This window comes from Daldinia decipiens (assembly GCF_022478715.1).
Source record: "Daldinia decipiens strain CBS 113046 unplaced genomic scaffold F4813scaffold_45, whole genome shotgun sequence".
Classification (NCBI taxonomy): Eukaryota; Fungi; Ascomycota; class Sordariomycetes; order Xylariales; family Hypoxylaceae; genus Daldinia; species Daldinia decipiens.
This window is the reverse complement of record NW_026054588.1, coordinates 20,188-35,071: the sequence shown is the minus strand read 5'-3', so window position 1 is coordinate 35,071 and position 14,884 is coordinate 20,188. Positions and strand designations below refer to the sequence as shown.

At 38.7% G+C, this 14,884-nt stretch overlaps 4 protein-coding genes across 4 annotated transcripts; all 4 read left to right on the top strand.

The window, feature by feature from the left end:
- The first annotated feature begins 291 nt into the window (after positions 1 to 291).
- On the top strand, positions 292 to 1,694 carry F4813DRAFT_373827 (uncharacterized protein). The gene is made up of 2 exons (XM_049244862.1): positions 292 to 807; positions 865 to 1,694. Exons 1-2 carry the CDS (start codon positions 613 to 615, stop codon positions 1,078 to 1,080), a joined length of 411 nt encoding a protein of 136 aa, XP_049095556.1. The 5' UTR covers positions 292 to 612; the 3' UTR covers positions 1,081 to 1,694.
- Positions 1,695 to 2,412: 718 nt separating this feature from the next.
- On the top strand, positions 2,413 to 3,360 carry F4813DRAFT_393489 (uncharacterized protein; the record flags this gene model as incomplete). Its single annotated transcript, XM_049247431.1, has 2 exons — positions 2,413 to 3,030; positions 3,082 to 3,360. 2 exons carry the CDS (start codon positions 2,413 to 2,415, stop codon positions 3,358 to 3,360), a joined length of 897 nt encoding a protein of 298 aa, XP_049095555.1.
- A 1,574-nt stretch (positions 3,361 to 4,934) lies between these two features.
- F4813DRAFT_383127 (uncharacterized protein) lies at positions 4,935 to 7,527 on the top strand (the record flags this gene model as incomplete). The annotated part of the gene is made up of 9 exons (XM_049245905.1): positions 4,935 to 5,047; positions 5,149 to 5,194; positions 5,292 to 5,433; positions 5,488 to 5,659; positions 5,708 to 6,302; positions 6,359 to 6,427; positions 6,475 to 6,734; positions 6,788 to 7,422; positions 7,487 to 7,527. The coding sequence occupies 9 exons, from the start codon at positions 4,935 to 4,937 to the stop codon at positions 7,525 to 7,527; spliced, it is 2,073 nt and encodes a 690-aa protein (XP_049095554.1).
- A 1,243-nt stretch (positions 7,528 to 8,770) lies between these two features.
- F4813DRAFT_393487 (uncharacterized protein) lies at positions 8,771 to 9,562 on the top strand (the record flags this gene model as incomplete). Its single annotated transcript, XM_049247430.1, has 2 exons — positions 8,771 to 9,265; positions 9,347 to 9,562. 2 exons carry the CDS (start codon positions 8,771 to 8,773, stop codon positions 9,560 to 9,562), a joined length of 711 nt encoding a protein of 236 aa, XP_049095553.1.
- Positions 9,563 to 14,884: the final 5,322 nt, after the last annotated feature.

The following is a 14,884-nucleotide window of genomic DNA, read 5'->3' as shown; positions in this document are numbered from 1 at the left end:
TATTATTCGAGGCTAATCTCGACTACCTGTTAGTTATCTTGCGTGCTCTCCTCACAAACCGTAACGGTAATAACGCGATCATACGATGCGCGAAATGAAAATGACCATCCCTCTAAAAATATTAAAAATACTAAAAAATTCAAAATATTTTTGGCAGTTTTATGCCTGTTTCCTACCGTCAGTCAGCCGCCACAATTTCTTACGGCTGATTTAGCTTATTACCATTTAATACCCCCTTTCGTACGAGATCTTAAATACAGCCTCGTCTTTCCACTATTCCTTATTTCCGATAAGTATAACAGCAAACTTATTCATAATTACCTTTTGTGCTCATTGGGATAGTTTGATTGGTTTTGTATTACATTGCAAATTAGAATAACTATATTTAACCTTGTGTTTATATACGATCTCTCTCTAGACGTTAAACTATATATCAGGTAGCATATATCTCGTCACAACTCTAGCATTTTTCTAATTTTGCTGTCCGATAACTTCTATCATCTCTCAATTTGCGGGTCTTTCGCTTTTCGCTACTAGACATTGAGTGTTATCCAGCAAAGTTCATAAACCAAAGGCTCGTGTTAAAACTGAAACTTAGCGCATGCTTCAATTATGGGAACATTAGGAACGATGATAGAGGCTGTATTGGAATATGCACTCATTATGAGGATCCGGAGACGCTTACTTCTAATCGCCCCATTAGCACTACCAACCGGGTCGTTCAAGTCTCATCTATTCTTTGAAGCCAGTAGAACTCGCGACAACCAGTGCTTTAAATATTTAAAGGTCGTCAACGTTTCTCGGGATGTAAGTATCACCCTCCTAATTTAGCTTGAGAATTCTGTTAATAAAACTCAACGATAGGCGGAGCTAATTGCGGTATCAATATTTTTACCCAGCACTCGCGAATATGGCTATGCAAACACAAAGCGGTGCCAAGGGGGCCCTTGTCATATCAACATCGAAGCTGTAACACGCAATGGTCTTACCAGGGAAAAGGATGGCAGTGTGATTGTTCAGTGGAAATATCAGGCGCCTCAACAAATACAGGACCAAATACTTACTATACTCAATGCATAGTATTGGAAGGCGAAAACACCAAGGCAATGGAAGTTGATATACTATTCGGAACGAAACTCAAAGCTAGAACCGAGCATCCTGCGCCTCATTCACTCTATTTAAGGGAGGCTCCAATGCTACCAATGCTGCATCCTCTCACGACGGAACCGGCTATATATGATATGAGTAACTTGAGGGTGGGAACTGAATGTGCGTAGGCTGGAAGCGGAGGGTTTCTTATGTCAAGCGACACTCTTGCTCTATTTCTTCTGAAGGATGTACTTTAGACACCCCGTAGGCCATGGTCGTGCTTTGGGTGACTACCTACATGTTTACACGCACACTAAACGTTAAGGAATTCGTTATGATCATCATTAACTACCTGAAATAGAGATGGCGGGTAACCGAAGGTATAACCAGAACTATTTATGGTACATATCCTGGCTAGGGAAGGCACATAGTTAGTCGAGATCTCTGTCAACTGAGTGAAGCTTGAAAAATCCTAGGTTTTTTGCTTTGATAAACGTTAGGAGTCATGTATCTGCGAGACAAACAGGATTGTGATGTTATTGTTGCTAAAGGAATCTTGATATCTGTTTATTTCCTATTTAGAAATGTTAGAGATAACTGCAGGGCAGGCTGATAGCCCTGAAAGGCTAATAAACAAGTCCTATTTATATCTTAACATTAGGGCTTAACCTCTTAGATATCAATGCCTGATTCGGTTGATATCGATTCATCGAGTGTGCTGTAGCAGTTACCTACACTCGTCACTAGTGAGGCATATGTATCACGGCTGCCAACTCACCATCCGAACCGTGGTAAGAGATGTAAGTAGAATCTGTACGCTACACTTTCCTGAGTATATTAAATTCTGGACTTGCTGAAAGTGTTAGGCAATAACGTGTAGCGACATGTCACTCATATAGGATAGGAATTACTTTATGATACAGTTTATCAAAATACCAATATGCCTATCGAAGTTACTCTTATCGACGTTGAGACTGCGATTGCTTGGACATTTACAGCAGACTATTAAATCATCCGTGATCCCATTCAAACCTTGTATGTGGCATCTGTGACTTGGCCATTTGAAATTCACTAATAGTTGAACTCGTTTATTCAATGTTAGTGTTTCCTTCCACCAAGAATGTTGGATTATTCACGAAATACTGCCGGGTTTGTATTGCTCTGCCGACAGACATATAAATCTATCAGTAGGAAGAGTTCTTAATGAATTTCTTCGAGCCTTGATATTCAAACCAGAAACCAGCACATTGTATAGCGTAACAACCTCAATACGCTATACTTCTACTGAGCGATCCCCATCCGATGATGAGGGGGCCAATACCGATGCCGATGCCGATGCCGGGGCCGATGCCAATACCCGCACCGAAACAGAGGTCAAGATGCTGGTGGTGCTTGCCTTCTCAGGACTTGAAGGGGAGGAACGGCTGGTTTAAAAGCCCCAGGGACACAACCTTCACCATCGACTCAAGAATCAACGGCGAAAATAAGCCATCCGGCTACGACAGCAACTCACTCATCACGATTCTCCGATCATCACAATGCTTCATCGCTCTCTTAGTATTGATTCTCTACGTCTTCACGTCTTCGGTCCCCGTATTTTGGCTCATCTTCTATACGATTGCCGAGGTTGTCCTAGCCAGCTTTTGGAGCATTTTCGCGCTTTTTCTTAGGCATCACTGGTCGATATGGTTGGTCATACCAGAGATCGTGATCACTGTTGCGTGGATTGTACTGTTCGCTATAAGCTCGCTTTCAACACCAGATGAGTCGAAGGAATCGACGTTTCGTTTATCACTCATAGCTATAGAAGCCTCCATGGTGATATGGTTACCAACCTGCTTTCTGGCGATTTCACCATTCTTCCACTGGCTCATGCCTTGGCTGTTTCAGGTGCGAAGTCGTGAGAACGTCGACCTTGATGCGGGCGGTGCCCGAGAGATGGTAAGATCAGCTCGAGTGATGGATGATATCGTAGTAGCTAACAATGAGTAGCAAATCTTCCCCCCAAGGGATCTAGCAGGACCACCAGGCCCGGGGGGCCCACCGCCTGGATGGCCGTTGCCCCCCGGAGGGTTGGGCGGTCCTCCCATGGATGGGCCAGGAGCCCCAGGGCGTGCGCTCGGAATGCCGCGCAAGACAACTCCAGGTCATATGCCGCCGCGCCGCGTGGGTAACAGGCGTGGAAAATTTTCGAGATCAGGAAGTACCTCGACAACTTGTAGTGATGAGTTGCGCGTAGAATCCAATTATCCCCACCGATCAAGTAAATAACGAAACGATTATCCATATCTTGAAGATGTTAATCCCTGGGACACGGTATCTACCTTGAGTGGAGATGGGAGCTGAAGGGTTTGCTACTTACACTAGGGGAAATCACGAACAATGGGGCATCGTATGCACAAACATACACAGCATCTGTACCTAATGTTTGGTCAACGGATTGACCTATTAGGTAGGGTATTATAATTAGAGATGGGTTTTCATCAGACCACCCTGATAGGGGCTTATCGGTTGTATCCGATGTCGCCGGCGAAGCGAGGGATAGTATGATTTCTCAGGGACTATGTCGCGTTCCCTTGCGTACAAGTGATTTTAGGGCTTACGCAATCGAGGTTTTTTTTTAGACGAGCCTTGATATCTCCAATTCTGGGGTACTGGGGTTTGCATGCCGAATCTGTAGGTTGTTATGGAATAAAATAGGAGTTAGGGGCTATGTTGATTAGTGGTGCTACAAACTCGTACATATATGTAGCAATGGTCGTCGCAATTGATGCTATCTGTCTACATAGGTACTTCGTAGGTATGTACCTATGTATCGTATCTCCGATCTTGATTGACCTTCTCTCCACTCGTACCCAGCGGATTTATCATTAAGATCGTGGTTGAACAATTGGATCTTGGCGGAGGTCGTTGGGGTCTATGTTGCCGCTGACTTTGGCCATCTACGTCCGTAAACGTACGAGGATTATCATTAATGGCGTGGTGCTGATTACCCAATGGAGGAGGGGATTTCCGGGCTTGATTCGTAGCATAAGACGCGGGAATAAATATATGCAATCAGTGAATAATCGGGAAAGCTATTCGACGAAGGGGGTTGGCTACAAAAATGCACGACAAAAATTACATGTCAGTTAAACTTCGGTAAGTAGCCGACCAAGGACCAAGGGGGAGGAGGTGATTGATTGCGTGGTTAAAATTCGATGGCCTTAAGCGGGATGGGCCGGGGCTATTTTCGGTCATGTTCAGATACATTGTTAGTAAAAGTTAGTGTATCCATTCTAGTGAGTATTAGTGCACTAACTGATAATATCCTACATAGTAGAATTCGGACAGGGCAAGATCACCTGGCCATTTTGCAACGGAGAGCCACCGCGGTGGCACTGCTACCCTCCCTTGGAAAACTGATACATAGGTACCTACCTAAGTACATACCAAATCTTATCGGGGGAAAGTAGACGTGGCTACCCTCAATTCATAAAACCCCCTCCATCGAACGGCATCATTCCTACCTACATACCCCTAAGGTAAACTAACAAATTCCCCTTTACCTTTCAATGCCTAGTCTATTTTCCATACGGCCATAGCTCGTCCCGACTGCCTGGAGAAATCGGACCCTTAATCAGAACCAGCCATTTACCCCGCTTTCAAGCTAACATTAGAAATCCCGTTCGCTGAGCGACAAGGTGAACTTTAAAGGACTGCCCGTTTAAATTTAGTCAATCAGAAGTCGCCTCCTTGTCTGAGCATCTCCACTGCTAGTTGACCTTTGTTACTAAAACGGCTATTCACCCATCGATTAATAGATTCAATTACCTAACAGCCCGAGGGGTGTCGGCTAGGTTCCAATGACCATGTCCGAAGGCGACGGTCAGAATGGGGTCCAAAGATTGACCACTCAGGCATCTATGCCCAGGAAGAAATTTGCAATTCCTCCCGTTAAGAACGCCTGTCTATCCTGGTAAGTCGTAGCGCTTGAGCATTGCGCCATCCTTCGGCATTCCTTTAGCATCAATTCCTAGTCACCAACGTTATCAGGGCACATGCTAACAGCGATTGAAGTCGTGCGTCGAGGACGCGATGCAACGGCGAGCATCCATGCGCGAGTGTACGCTTAACTCTTAATTCCTTAGTTCATATCTCGTTCCGAATAGAAGCATACAAGAATCAAGTATGAGACACTGACAGGTAGTTAAACAATCCAGTGTGTAACAAAAGATCGCGAATGTGTCTATAAACCCAGCAGGCGAGGAGGCCCGCGCATTCGGAAGAAGGCCCGACCACTCTCGGACTATCAAGATCTAGCCATCTCGCTACCTACCCATCAAGAAGAAATCCCTCAAGATGGTGAGAATCTCTGCTGGCTGACCTAGATGCATACCAATGCTGACCGAGGTTAAGCACTTCTTCTCGAGAACTATATAGATCCTGGCGCTGGCCTTAAGCCTCTGGCAGATATCTGGAAAGATAGCGATGCTATATATGATAATCTATTTCAAGATGCCCTCCCGACTCCAATGCCCAACATTAGGATTCCGATGGTTAGAACCTATGGGGGGGATGATCGGGCCATGTGAGTTGTGTTACCATTACTCAGAAATTTCGACTGACCGCTCCCAAGATTAAATGCCTATTATATTTGGATTCATCCGTATTTCCCAATTCTACCTCCCCCGGAGACGACGCCGGAATTGGATCAGGTCTCGCCCCTATTCGAAAACCAGAGAGACAAGTTTGAGGAACCATCTTCGGCTATCAGTTTGGCTATCTCCGCCATCTTAGCCCTGATCCCATGTCCCCAGGATCCAAACCCACTTGAGCCAGAGTCTATTCGTTGGAGACGCACGTATTCGCAGTTTTTCGCAAAAGCAGCATTAGAGGGTATCGAAACCGAGACGGAACGACCGGAATCATCTGTTTCGCCACCGCGGGCTCTGGATGACTCAGACGACGAAATTTTTAGAGAAAAGTTTCATTCGCAAGTTCCTCTAGAGTTAGAAAGTATTATTGCTCTTGATCTTCTCAGCGTCTACGAATATGCGCAGCGCGGAAACTTGAAGAAGATGCGGGCTAGGGTCGGAGCGGCCCTAGTGTCTGCCATGTCCCAAATGCTCCATATAGACAGCGACGAGGAGGATGGGTACTCGGAAGCACGACGTCGTACATGGTGGATGACGTATATCTGCGTCTGCCAAGGATCAATTGTTAGCAATACAGTACGTCCGCGGATTGTCTTGAAGATATGATTTATGCGCTCACGGATATTCGTTAGCCCCCGACGTTCGAAGTCTTCGCTTCTAGCTTCACGGCTAAATATCCTATGATCAAGGCTGATCCAGATGTATGATACTGAACTCCCGCGTATTGCCCCTTTCTAACTATGAGCAGGCATGGCCATTGTTCATCCAAGCTCAGCAGGCCATCCTAGCAGCCACTCAGTTTGTTATCGATTTCAACAAGGCTAGAAAGGAACAATCGGATATGAACCGCATCTTCAATCGAATGCGGGACCTCGAACGGCGTTTGGAACCTCTGATCACCAAATCCGAATCATGGATATTGAATTGTCCGTTGACGCAATTAGTTGATAAGAGGGAGTCGGTCCTGTCTCAATCGCTGCGATGCATTTCGCGTATCAAGTTGAATAGGTATTGACTACATCTAGAACTCTGATCTATAGCAGGCTAACATCCACATGTAGTGCTCGAATCAAAGTCCATCGTTATTGTGCTTTCTTCGACCTTGCCGTTTTTTCGGGAAAGCACTGCGACCTGAAGAGCACAACCGAGAATAATGCAGTTGATAGTCCAGATATTGTTCAACTTCAGTCGTGTTGTACCACTCTGAGCAGTACACCTTCTGTCCACTCGAGCCCATCTGGTGGATCTGTGTCTCCCACACTCTCCAGCCGATCCACTCCTAATACAGACTGCTGTGGTTTCACCTACCAACCGGCACCAGTTATGACGTTCCCATTCAGCACCCACCAGTCGTCTAAAATATGCCTGAAGTCTGCCTTGAATATTGCACAGGCGTTCGACTCCTTACCGTATCCGAATCCTAGTGGCTTGCTTTGCGACACCCCTTGTTACATAGGACCAAACTCTACGTTGATCACACCAAGGACAATGCCTTCTTTTGCTTGTTGCGCAATGCAGTGCAGCTACGCATTGCTCATGGTTAAGGACAGAACGGAGACGATGTATCCAACAGCAACCGGCGAGGCTGGTCCCCTTGTCGATAACCTTCGCGACCGTCTTCAACAAGGTCTTGTCTCCATATTAGTAACACTAGAGAACTATGCAACGGCTTTCGAAGCCTTAGGTGGGATGAGAGGTAAGCCGATATCCCTCGTTTATGAATGTGGTGACAAGTAGGAACTAATCACTATACCTACCAGACCAAATTCGCGATAAAGTCGATTTAGCATTAGGATTCTGATACGAGTTATGACATTTCTTTCCCATTAGGTAAAATTCTTGGATATCCATTAGGGTTGGGGTTATCGTTTAGGCGCACTCGTTATATATAGGGTTGAATACTCCTCCTCTCTTTGAACTAATACCACGAGCTCACTCAAAGGCCAGGATAGATTTAGTTGATATGTGTAAACACATTCACGGCTAATGATTATAAATTGAAGAAAATACTCCGGTACCTGCGAGGCTGTTTAAATCAACACAATTTGTATAAACCGAAGCGCAAAGGTGTTGGAGTGGCATGTGGCCAGTCATCCTTTTCAAAGGTGGAACGAAAAAGCGGGTTTCTAGCCATATAAATGCTATTAGTTAGACTCTACATGGGACCAAAACCACAGTGACATTGCTATTACATTAAACCATGCTATACCTATAGGTACATAAGAGTTAATTGATACATGTACGGACGGTCGGCTTTGTGGGTCCCTCTCCGAGTACTTCGGACAATGTGGGTCCCGGTTTTCACTTCACCCGGAACGGCGCCGGCATCGAAAAGAGTGCCGAAAATAGGCGGCTTCCACCTCCGGAGCAGTCAAAACGGAAAATTTCTGTCATCAGGCTTTAATTCACATATGTATGGGCTATTTATTGGGAATGCATAGGCACCAATGAGCATTTATTCTATTTTGCCCACATGTTGTCTTTCTCAGTCAAGTTCACATAAAATAAGAGTAGTGCAGAAGATGTAAGGACGTGGTAACAATGCACATATTCACGACTGGTTCTACAAATGACTATCAACTTCTTATTATGAGTTCCTAAGCTTCTAATATAATATTCATTTGCTTTATTCCAAATCATAGATGTAGTGAGACGTAGTTGTGAGAGTAGTTATGAATCTTGGCCACTCCTAGGCAATTCAATCAAAATACTCGACTATATGGCGTAAACTGCACCTGTATACTTTTCTGCGTATACCAGAGGTACAGCTAGCAAGTACAACTTGAATGACCCTCACCAACTCGTCAACAGGTCTGCATCAGGTGGAACCCTATTGACCTGATTCACGAACTTTTTCTTCTTTTCTACCTGTTTATAATCCCACAACAATTCCTGGGGGGGGTTCAAACACACTCTATCCCTCCCAGTCGTGTAGAATCCGAATCTCTCGACCGCATCACTGCTCACCATTTCTATTTCCATTTCGAAACATCATACATATTTCCTCTAATTCAATTTGAATTCAATTGTTCCAAGAAGCCAAGATGGTCTGCCCACCCGAGTCGCCCGTCACCAAGGCTAGCTCCAGCGAGGAGGCTACCACGCCTACTCCTGGCAGTCCCGAAAGCCTACCCGTGACCACGCCCGCCAGCCGCTTCGAGCGCCCTACTAATCCCACCCCCAACAGTTCCAAGGGCAAGGGCAAGGGCATCATGGCTCCGCCCGTCACTCCCAAGAACCACGAGAGCCGATCTCTTCTTTCGCCCGGCCAGCCCAGCACTGTTTCGTCTCTCACTCCGCGCAGCATGAACATCCGCCAGGTCGCCACGTCTCCCGACGGCGTAGTCTTCACCTTCAGCTCCCCGGAGACCCGCAGCGTCGCATCTCCCCTCGAGTCCTGGGAGAACGCGATTACATTCCGCCAGTGCGACGACGTCCAGTTCGCAACCCCCAGCGGCAGCAACCGAACCGTCGTCACTAATCGTCAGGGTTCGACCGGCATCCGATCTTGGTTCACTATTCCTGACTCAGCTGACTACGTAAGTTGCAACTTTTTTTTATCCAGCTCATGATTATTCACTTGATGCCTAGTGTAATGAGTACTAAAAACAAGTAAATAGAACGTCGAGGAGCAGCCGCTTCTCAATGACCCTCTGACCTTGGCGGTGCCCCAGCGCCACGACTACGGCGCACTCCCTCGCCCCACGCACGCAGACATCCACCCCGACTTCTGGGACTGCTTCTCCCAGACCGAGATGCTGATCATCTGCTCCCTTCTCATTGGAATCATTCTGTGTGTTATATGGACTGTCATGAATGCCATCACAAACTTGTGATTTCAGAAATGCCCGCTCCTTATGCCTTGGTGGTTCATAAGTGAAGGTTGAGGCGGGAGGAAATGGTTAGGGGAATTAGCCGGCGTTGGTTGCAAGGATTTCGTTGCGAAGGTTGAGCCAAAAGGTCCCGGGGGACTCTATACTATGAAGCACTTTCTTCGGTGGTATCTGGTGGGTTGCGATGCATAATCTGGTGTTATAGCTGCTTTGCTTTCGACGTCTTTTTGAGTGCCTATCCCCATTGGATGGTACCATTATTTGCACTATTCATACTTCAAGTTCGCAGTTAATCACATGGCCCTAATGGCAACGTCTTTAATCAACTTATTTCACTGAACTATTCTATACCTAGATCGTGACTCCTTTTCAGAGCTATACTAATAGGTACTGTTCTGTCTTTCAGTTGTAAGACTGCGTAGTAGTAATAAGCCTGTCCTCCTACTAATAGTAACGGGATTCTACTTATAATACCACTATAGTTCACTGGAAACAGCTACCATTGGCCGATCTGTGCGAGCCGCCTGCTCAGCGTATCACAGCCTTCAGACCTCCTACCCATTAAACTACTATAAAGGCACTAAACGACTAATATGTCTAGTTATACATAAGATACTTTTACTTATTTTTCTATTGTAGAAGGGGACGATAGATTAGGCAAATTGTTGTATTCCTAGCCCCGAATTTCGAAGGCTAAGGGGAATTGTCTCAACTGGGCTAGGTCCCTACCTACCTAAGGTACCTAAGGTAATCACGATCCCTATAGTTCACTTCCAAGAGTCAAGACCATGGCAATGAACAGACGGCTGTTTCTCAAAAATAGCAGCTGCTACTAGAGTACCTAATGAAGCTTTCGCGTGCATTTGCGCGAGCCGCAGTTGCTTCCCCCTCCCTCCTGCTCAGAATAAACAAACAAATTTATTTTTCTACTACATCTTTGCCCTATTAGGGCAACTAGACAGTAACTTTAACCTGTCGCTCTTGCTAGAAAACAAGATTTCTTGGTGGAAGGCAAGACGGAAATTAGTCATACCATCTTCGTACCGAAATAAAGGAGCAGGCACATGTCAGTTTTCTGCCAAGTAACCAGACGGGAAGGGGCTAACAGGCTAATATACAAACAGTACGTACATTTCATCTCTTAATAAATAAGAGTCGCCTCGCCCACAAATTTAAAACTCAACATTTTCATCAAGCCTCACTTAACCTAACCTAACCTAACCTAAATCCTTCAACAAGAGACACCAACTACAACAAAGAGTTTCCAACCATATCAGGGACCTAGTCTGAAGTTGGCTCATAGTTCCTCGCTCTTAACAACTTGCCATCTACTACCTACAACAGGTCTTGCGGCTTTCGTCGTTGTACTGTACCTTTAAATTTTCGACATTTCCTTGCAAGATAAATGCCAAGGAATACACCCCTTGAACTGCAAAGCTCGTGAACGACTATATTGTGGTCTCGGGATACAAGAACAAGGTATGAATCATCACGGGGCTGAAAGTGACAACGGACCTAATATTTGGCAGCAGTATAACACATAAAACTAAAGCCAAGGCAAACGTGAACGTCAATGCCCACACGAACCCCCCAGAACAGGAGCCGAGAGGCGTACAAACAAGGGGCAAAGCTAGATACTGAGGTTCAAATCTACGGATATCGTGGGAGGGGCTAGATTGTCAATTGGCACACTATAATTCTTAACAACAAGACGAGTCAATCAAGGAAGACTACCAAAATGCCACCCCTATCCTAAGCGACATAATCGAGAAACATATACCCGCACATATCCAAGAAAGACCCAGACATAATATACGAGTCGGTTGAATGTCCAGATTGTGGAAAGATGCTCAAATACTTACAAGCTCATAAAATATGGGTACACGAAAGATCATACGGCTCAAAAGGTGGCATTGACATCCTATGTACTAAGCTGGTTAGGGGCGATATACGCCCGCGCCTTAACTAAAGTGGGACCAAGTTGCCGGTCTCATGTGGCGGCGAGTATCAGGATTTTCAATACAGCATCTTGTTAAACATGACTGCAAAGCATAAACTAGCCCTACGTGGTTGGCAAATCAGGCCTATTTAGGTACTGTGGGGCGGGAAGAGTTATTCCGAAGTTTAGCTTAGTCATATCCAACATAATTACATCCTCACCTGTACCTAAAGAACTTAGAAAAGACAACAACCTCTTATGTGAACCTGAAATACCTTATTATAGTACCTAGTTACACGCTCTTTAGAGGATTGGTTATTAAAACCTTAATGTCAGGGGATAAGTGCAGTATTAGTTTAGTAATCAATCGCTATTACTATAACCCACCATGATTCTACCATCGTATCTTCTTTTATTTGTCCTCTTACAGTTGAAAAATAGTTCATGGTTGAGTTCCCGAATGGGACCTCTACAAACTAGTTTGATATCATTTGTAAACTCGCAGGTGTTTCAACATCTTTTTTATAAAAGGGTATTTGTCAAGATCCACCATGTCACGAATATTGGTCGTCCTTTGATATTAATACCTTTAAACGCAAAATCCGACCACAATATCCGTAGATGGAAACCTTGACATATGGCCTTTTTTTCATTTATACTCCTTTTAATTCTGCTTGTTCCTTATGCATAAGCTGTTTTTACCTTAACATCAAGCTTCGGTGTAATGTTATTAAAGATATAAAAAAGTTTACATCATTACGGGATTAAAGGTATAAATAAACTTAAAATTTAAAGTTAACATATTTATTTAACGATTTTATAAATAAGCATTTAATTATTTATTTATTTGTTAAGTTAAAATAAATCGTTATAATATTATAAAAACTTCTTTTTTTATTAATTTTTTTACGATTTTATAATATATATATATAATCGATATTATTAATAAATAATAAATCTTAGTTAAAATTTATAAATAAAACGTTAAGTTAAAACTTAATATTTATAACGGTAATATTAAAATGATTAACCATGTAAAATAATTTAAAAAAAGTTTTTATTTTATATAAAATAAAAATATAATACGTATTTTTAATAAAATTACGATAACGATAAGATAATTTAACTTAATTACATTTATTTAAGTTAAAAGGGTTTTTTTTATAATATAACTTTAAAATTTAATTTATTATAATTTTTAACAATTAATAATTTATTTTAAAACGATTAAAATTAATAAAAATTTAATTATTAATTTTAAAAAGTTTTTAATTAATATTTATGTTAAAATATAAAAAATAATTAATTATATAAAGTTAAGTTTAAAAAAAACTTATTTTTTAAATTAATTTATACATATATAATTTAATATAAAATAATAATAAATTGTAATAACTTTATTTTAATATTAAATATACGTTTATTAATATATATTTATTTTTTATTTAATTGTTAATTAATAATTAAAAAATCATAAAGTAATAAAAAATAATAAGTTTTTATTTAAATATTATATTATTTTAAAAGTTTAAAGCTTTTAATTAAATTTAAACATTTATATTTATTACATATTTTTATATATATTATTATATTTACCATTTAATATAATTTTAATATAAAACAAATACGTTAATAATAATGTTTTAAATAAAAACTTTATGATATCCGATAAAATTAAAATTATAATATTTTAAATTAATATATATTACGTTAAAACTTTTATAATATTTAAAAATATTATACATAATAATAAGTTGTAAAAGCTTTTTAATTTAAAATTTAAAAAATTAATTATACGTTATAATAATTTATAATAATAAATATATATAAATAATAAAGTAAATAATAAAGTAATAATTATAGAATTAATAGTGTTAAAATTAATATGTAAATAATATTTTAAAAAAAAACTATTTAAAAAATTATATTAAAAATATAACTTATTTATATATATAAATTTAATAAAAATGAAATATTTTATAAATTATTATATAATTATTATTTATTTTATTTTATTTTTATAATTAATTAATTACGAAGCTTTTTATTAAATTATTTATTTAAATAAAAATTAATATAAGGAAAAAAAAGTTAATATAAAAAATAAATGAGATTTTTAAAAGGTTTAATTAATTAAAAATTATATTAATCATATTATTTATAATGTATATTTTATTTTTATAATTTATTAAATTTTTATTATTATTAAATAGTTATTAATGTTATTTAAACATATATAATAACTTAAATATTATTAAAAGGTTTATTTTTTTAATATAAAATATGCTTCGCGCATCCCTTTTATAATTAATATTTACATAATAAAATGGTTAACGCTTTAACTATTTATAATTAATATAACGGCTACGTTACACTTACAGTTATAAAAACCATGCACCGTATAACATACCTTTTAAATAAAAGCAATATCTTATATTCTTATACTTGCTTTTTGCAAAATGGTTTATATATAATATAACGTTATTATATTATAATAATATCCGTATTTATAACTTATAAATTTATGTATTTAAAGTATAAATTTATATAAAAATTATATATATAAAATAAGTTCGTTTACGTTTTTAAAACTTATTTACGTTAATATTCCAATAATATATTAAATTTCTTAACTTATTATAAATAATATTTATATTATTATAAAAATAATTTTATTACTATTTAATTTAAATATTTATATAAATAAAAAATTCTTTTTTAAACCTTTTTTTATAACTTTTCTTTTATAACTTTTTTATATTTAATTTTATATTTAACCTTACTTTTTTATTTCAATTATTTTCTTTATATTTTAACTATTTCTTTTATAATATTTTATTATAATAAAATTTTATAATTTTAATTTTTAAATATTATTAATATATAATATATTTATTTTAAATTACGCTATTTTATAATTATATCTTTATTTTTAAATATTATAATAAATCTTAATAATAACGTTAAATAAATAAATAATTTTTTAATTTTTTAAATTAAATTTATTAAAAGATTAATTATTAATAATATTAGTTTTAAATAATTAGCTTTTTTTTAAACGATGTAAGAAATGATTAAGGTTTTATAAAAGCTTTATTTTAAAAAAATATTTATATTTATATTAAAAGCGTATATAACAAATAAAAAAAGGATAATTAAATTAAAATAATTATGTAAAAGTAATAACATTATTTATAAAAGTATTTAAAAGTTAAAAGTTTTAAATAAATAATTAATTTATAATTTTTATTAAAATTAAACATTTAAGAATAATTATTATTAAAGATTTTTAAAAGTAATTTTAAATATTAATATTATTTTAAAAGTTTATATTAATAAATTAAATAATTATTTAAAATATTATCTTTTATAAAAGAATTTAAAAT

Bases quoted from the DNA above. Each gene is read 5' to 3' on its own strand.
- F4813DRAFT_373827 (XM_049244862.1), top strand. From the start codon at position 613: ATGGGAACATTAGGAACGATGATAGAGGCTGTATTGGAATATGCACTC. The intron at 808-864 runs GTAAGTATCACC...ACTCAACGATAG, and splicing joins TCGTCAACGTTTCTCGGGAT to GCGGAGCTAATTGCGGTATC.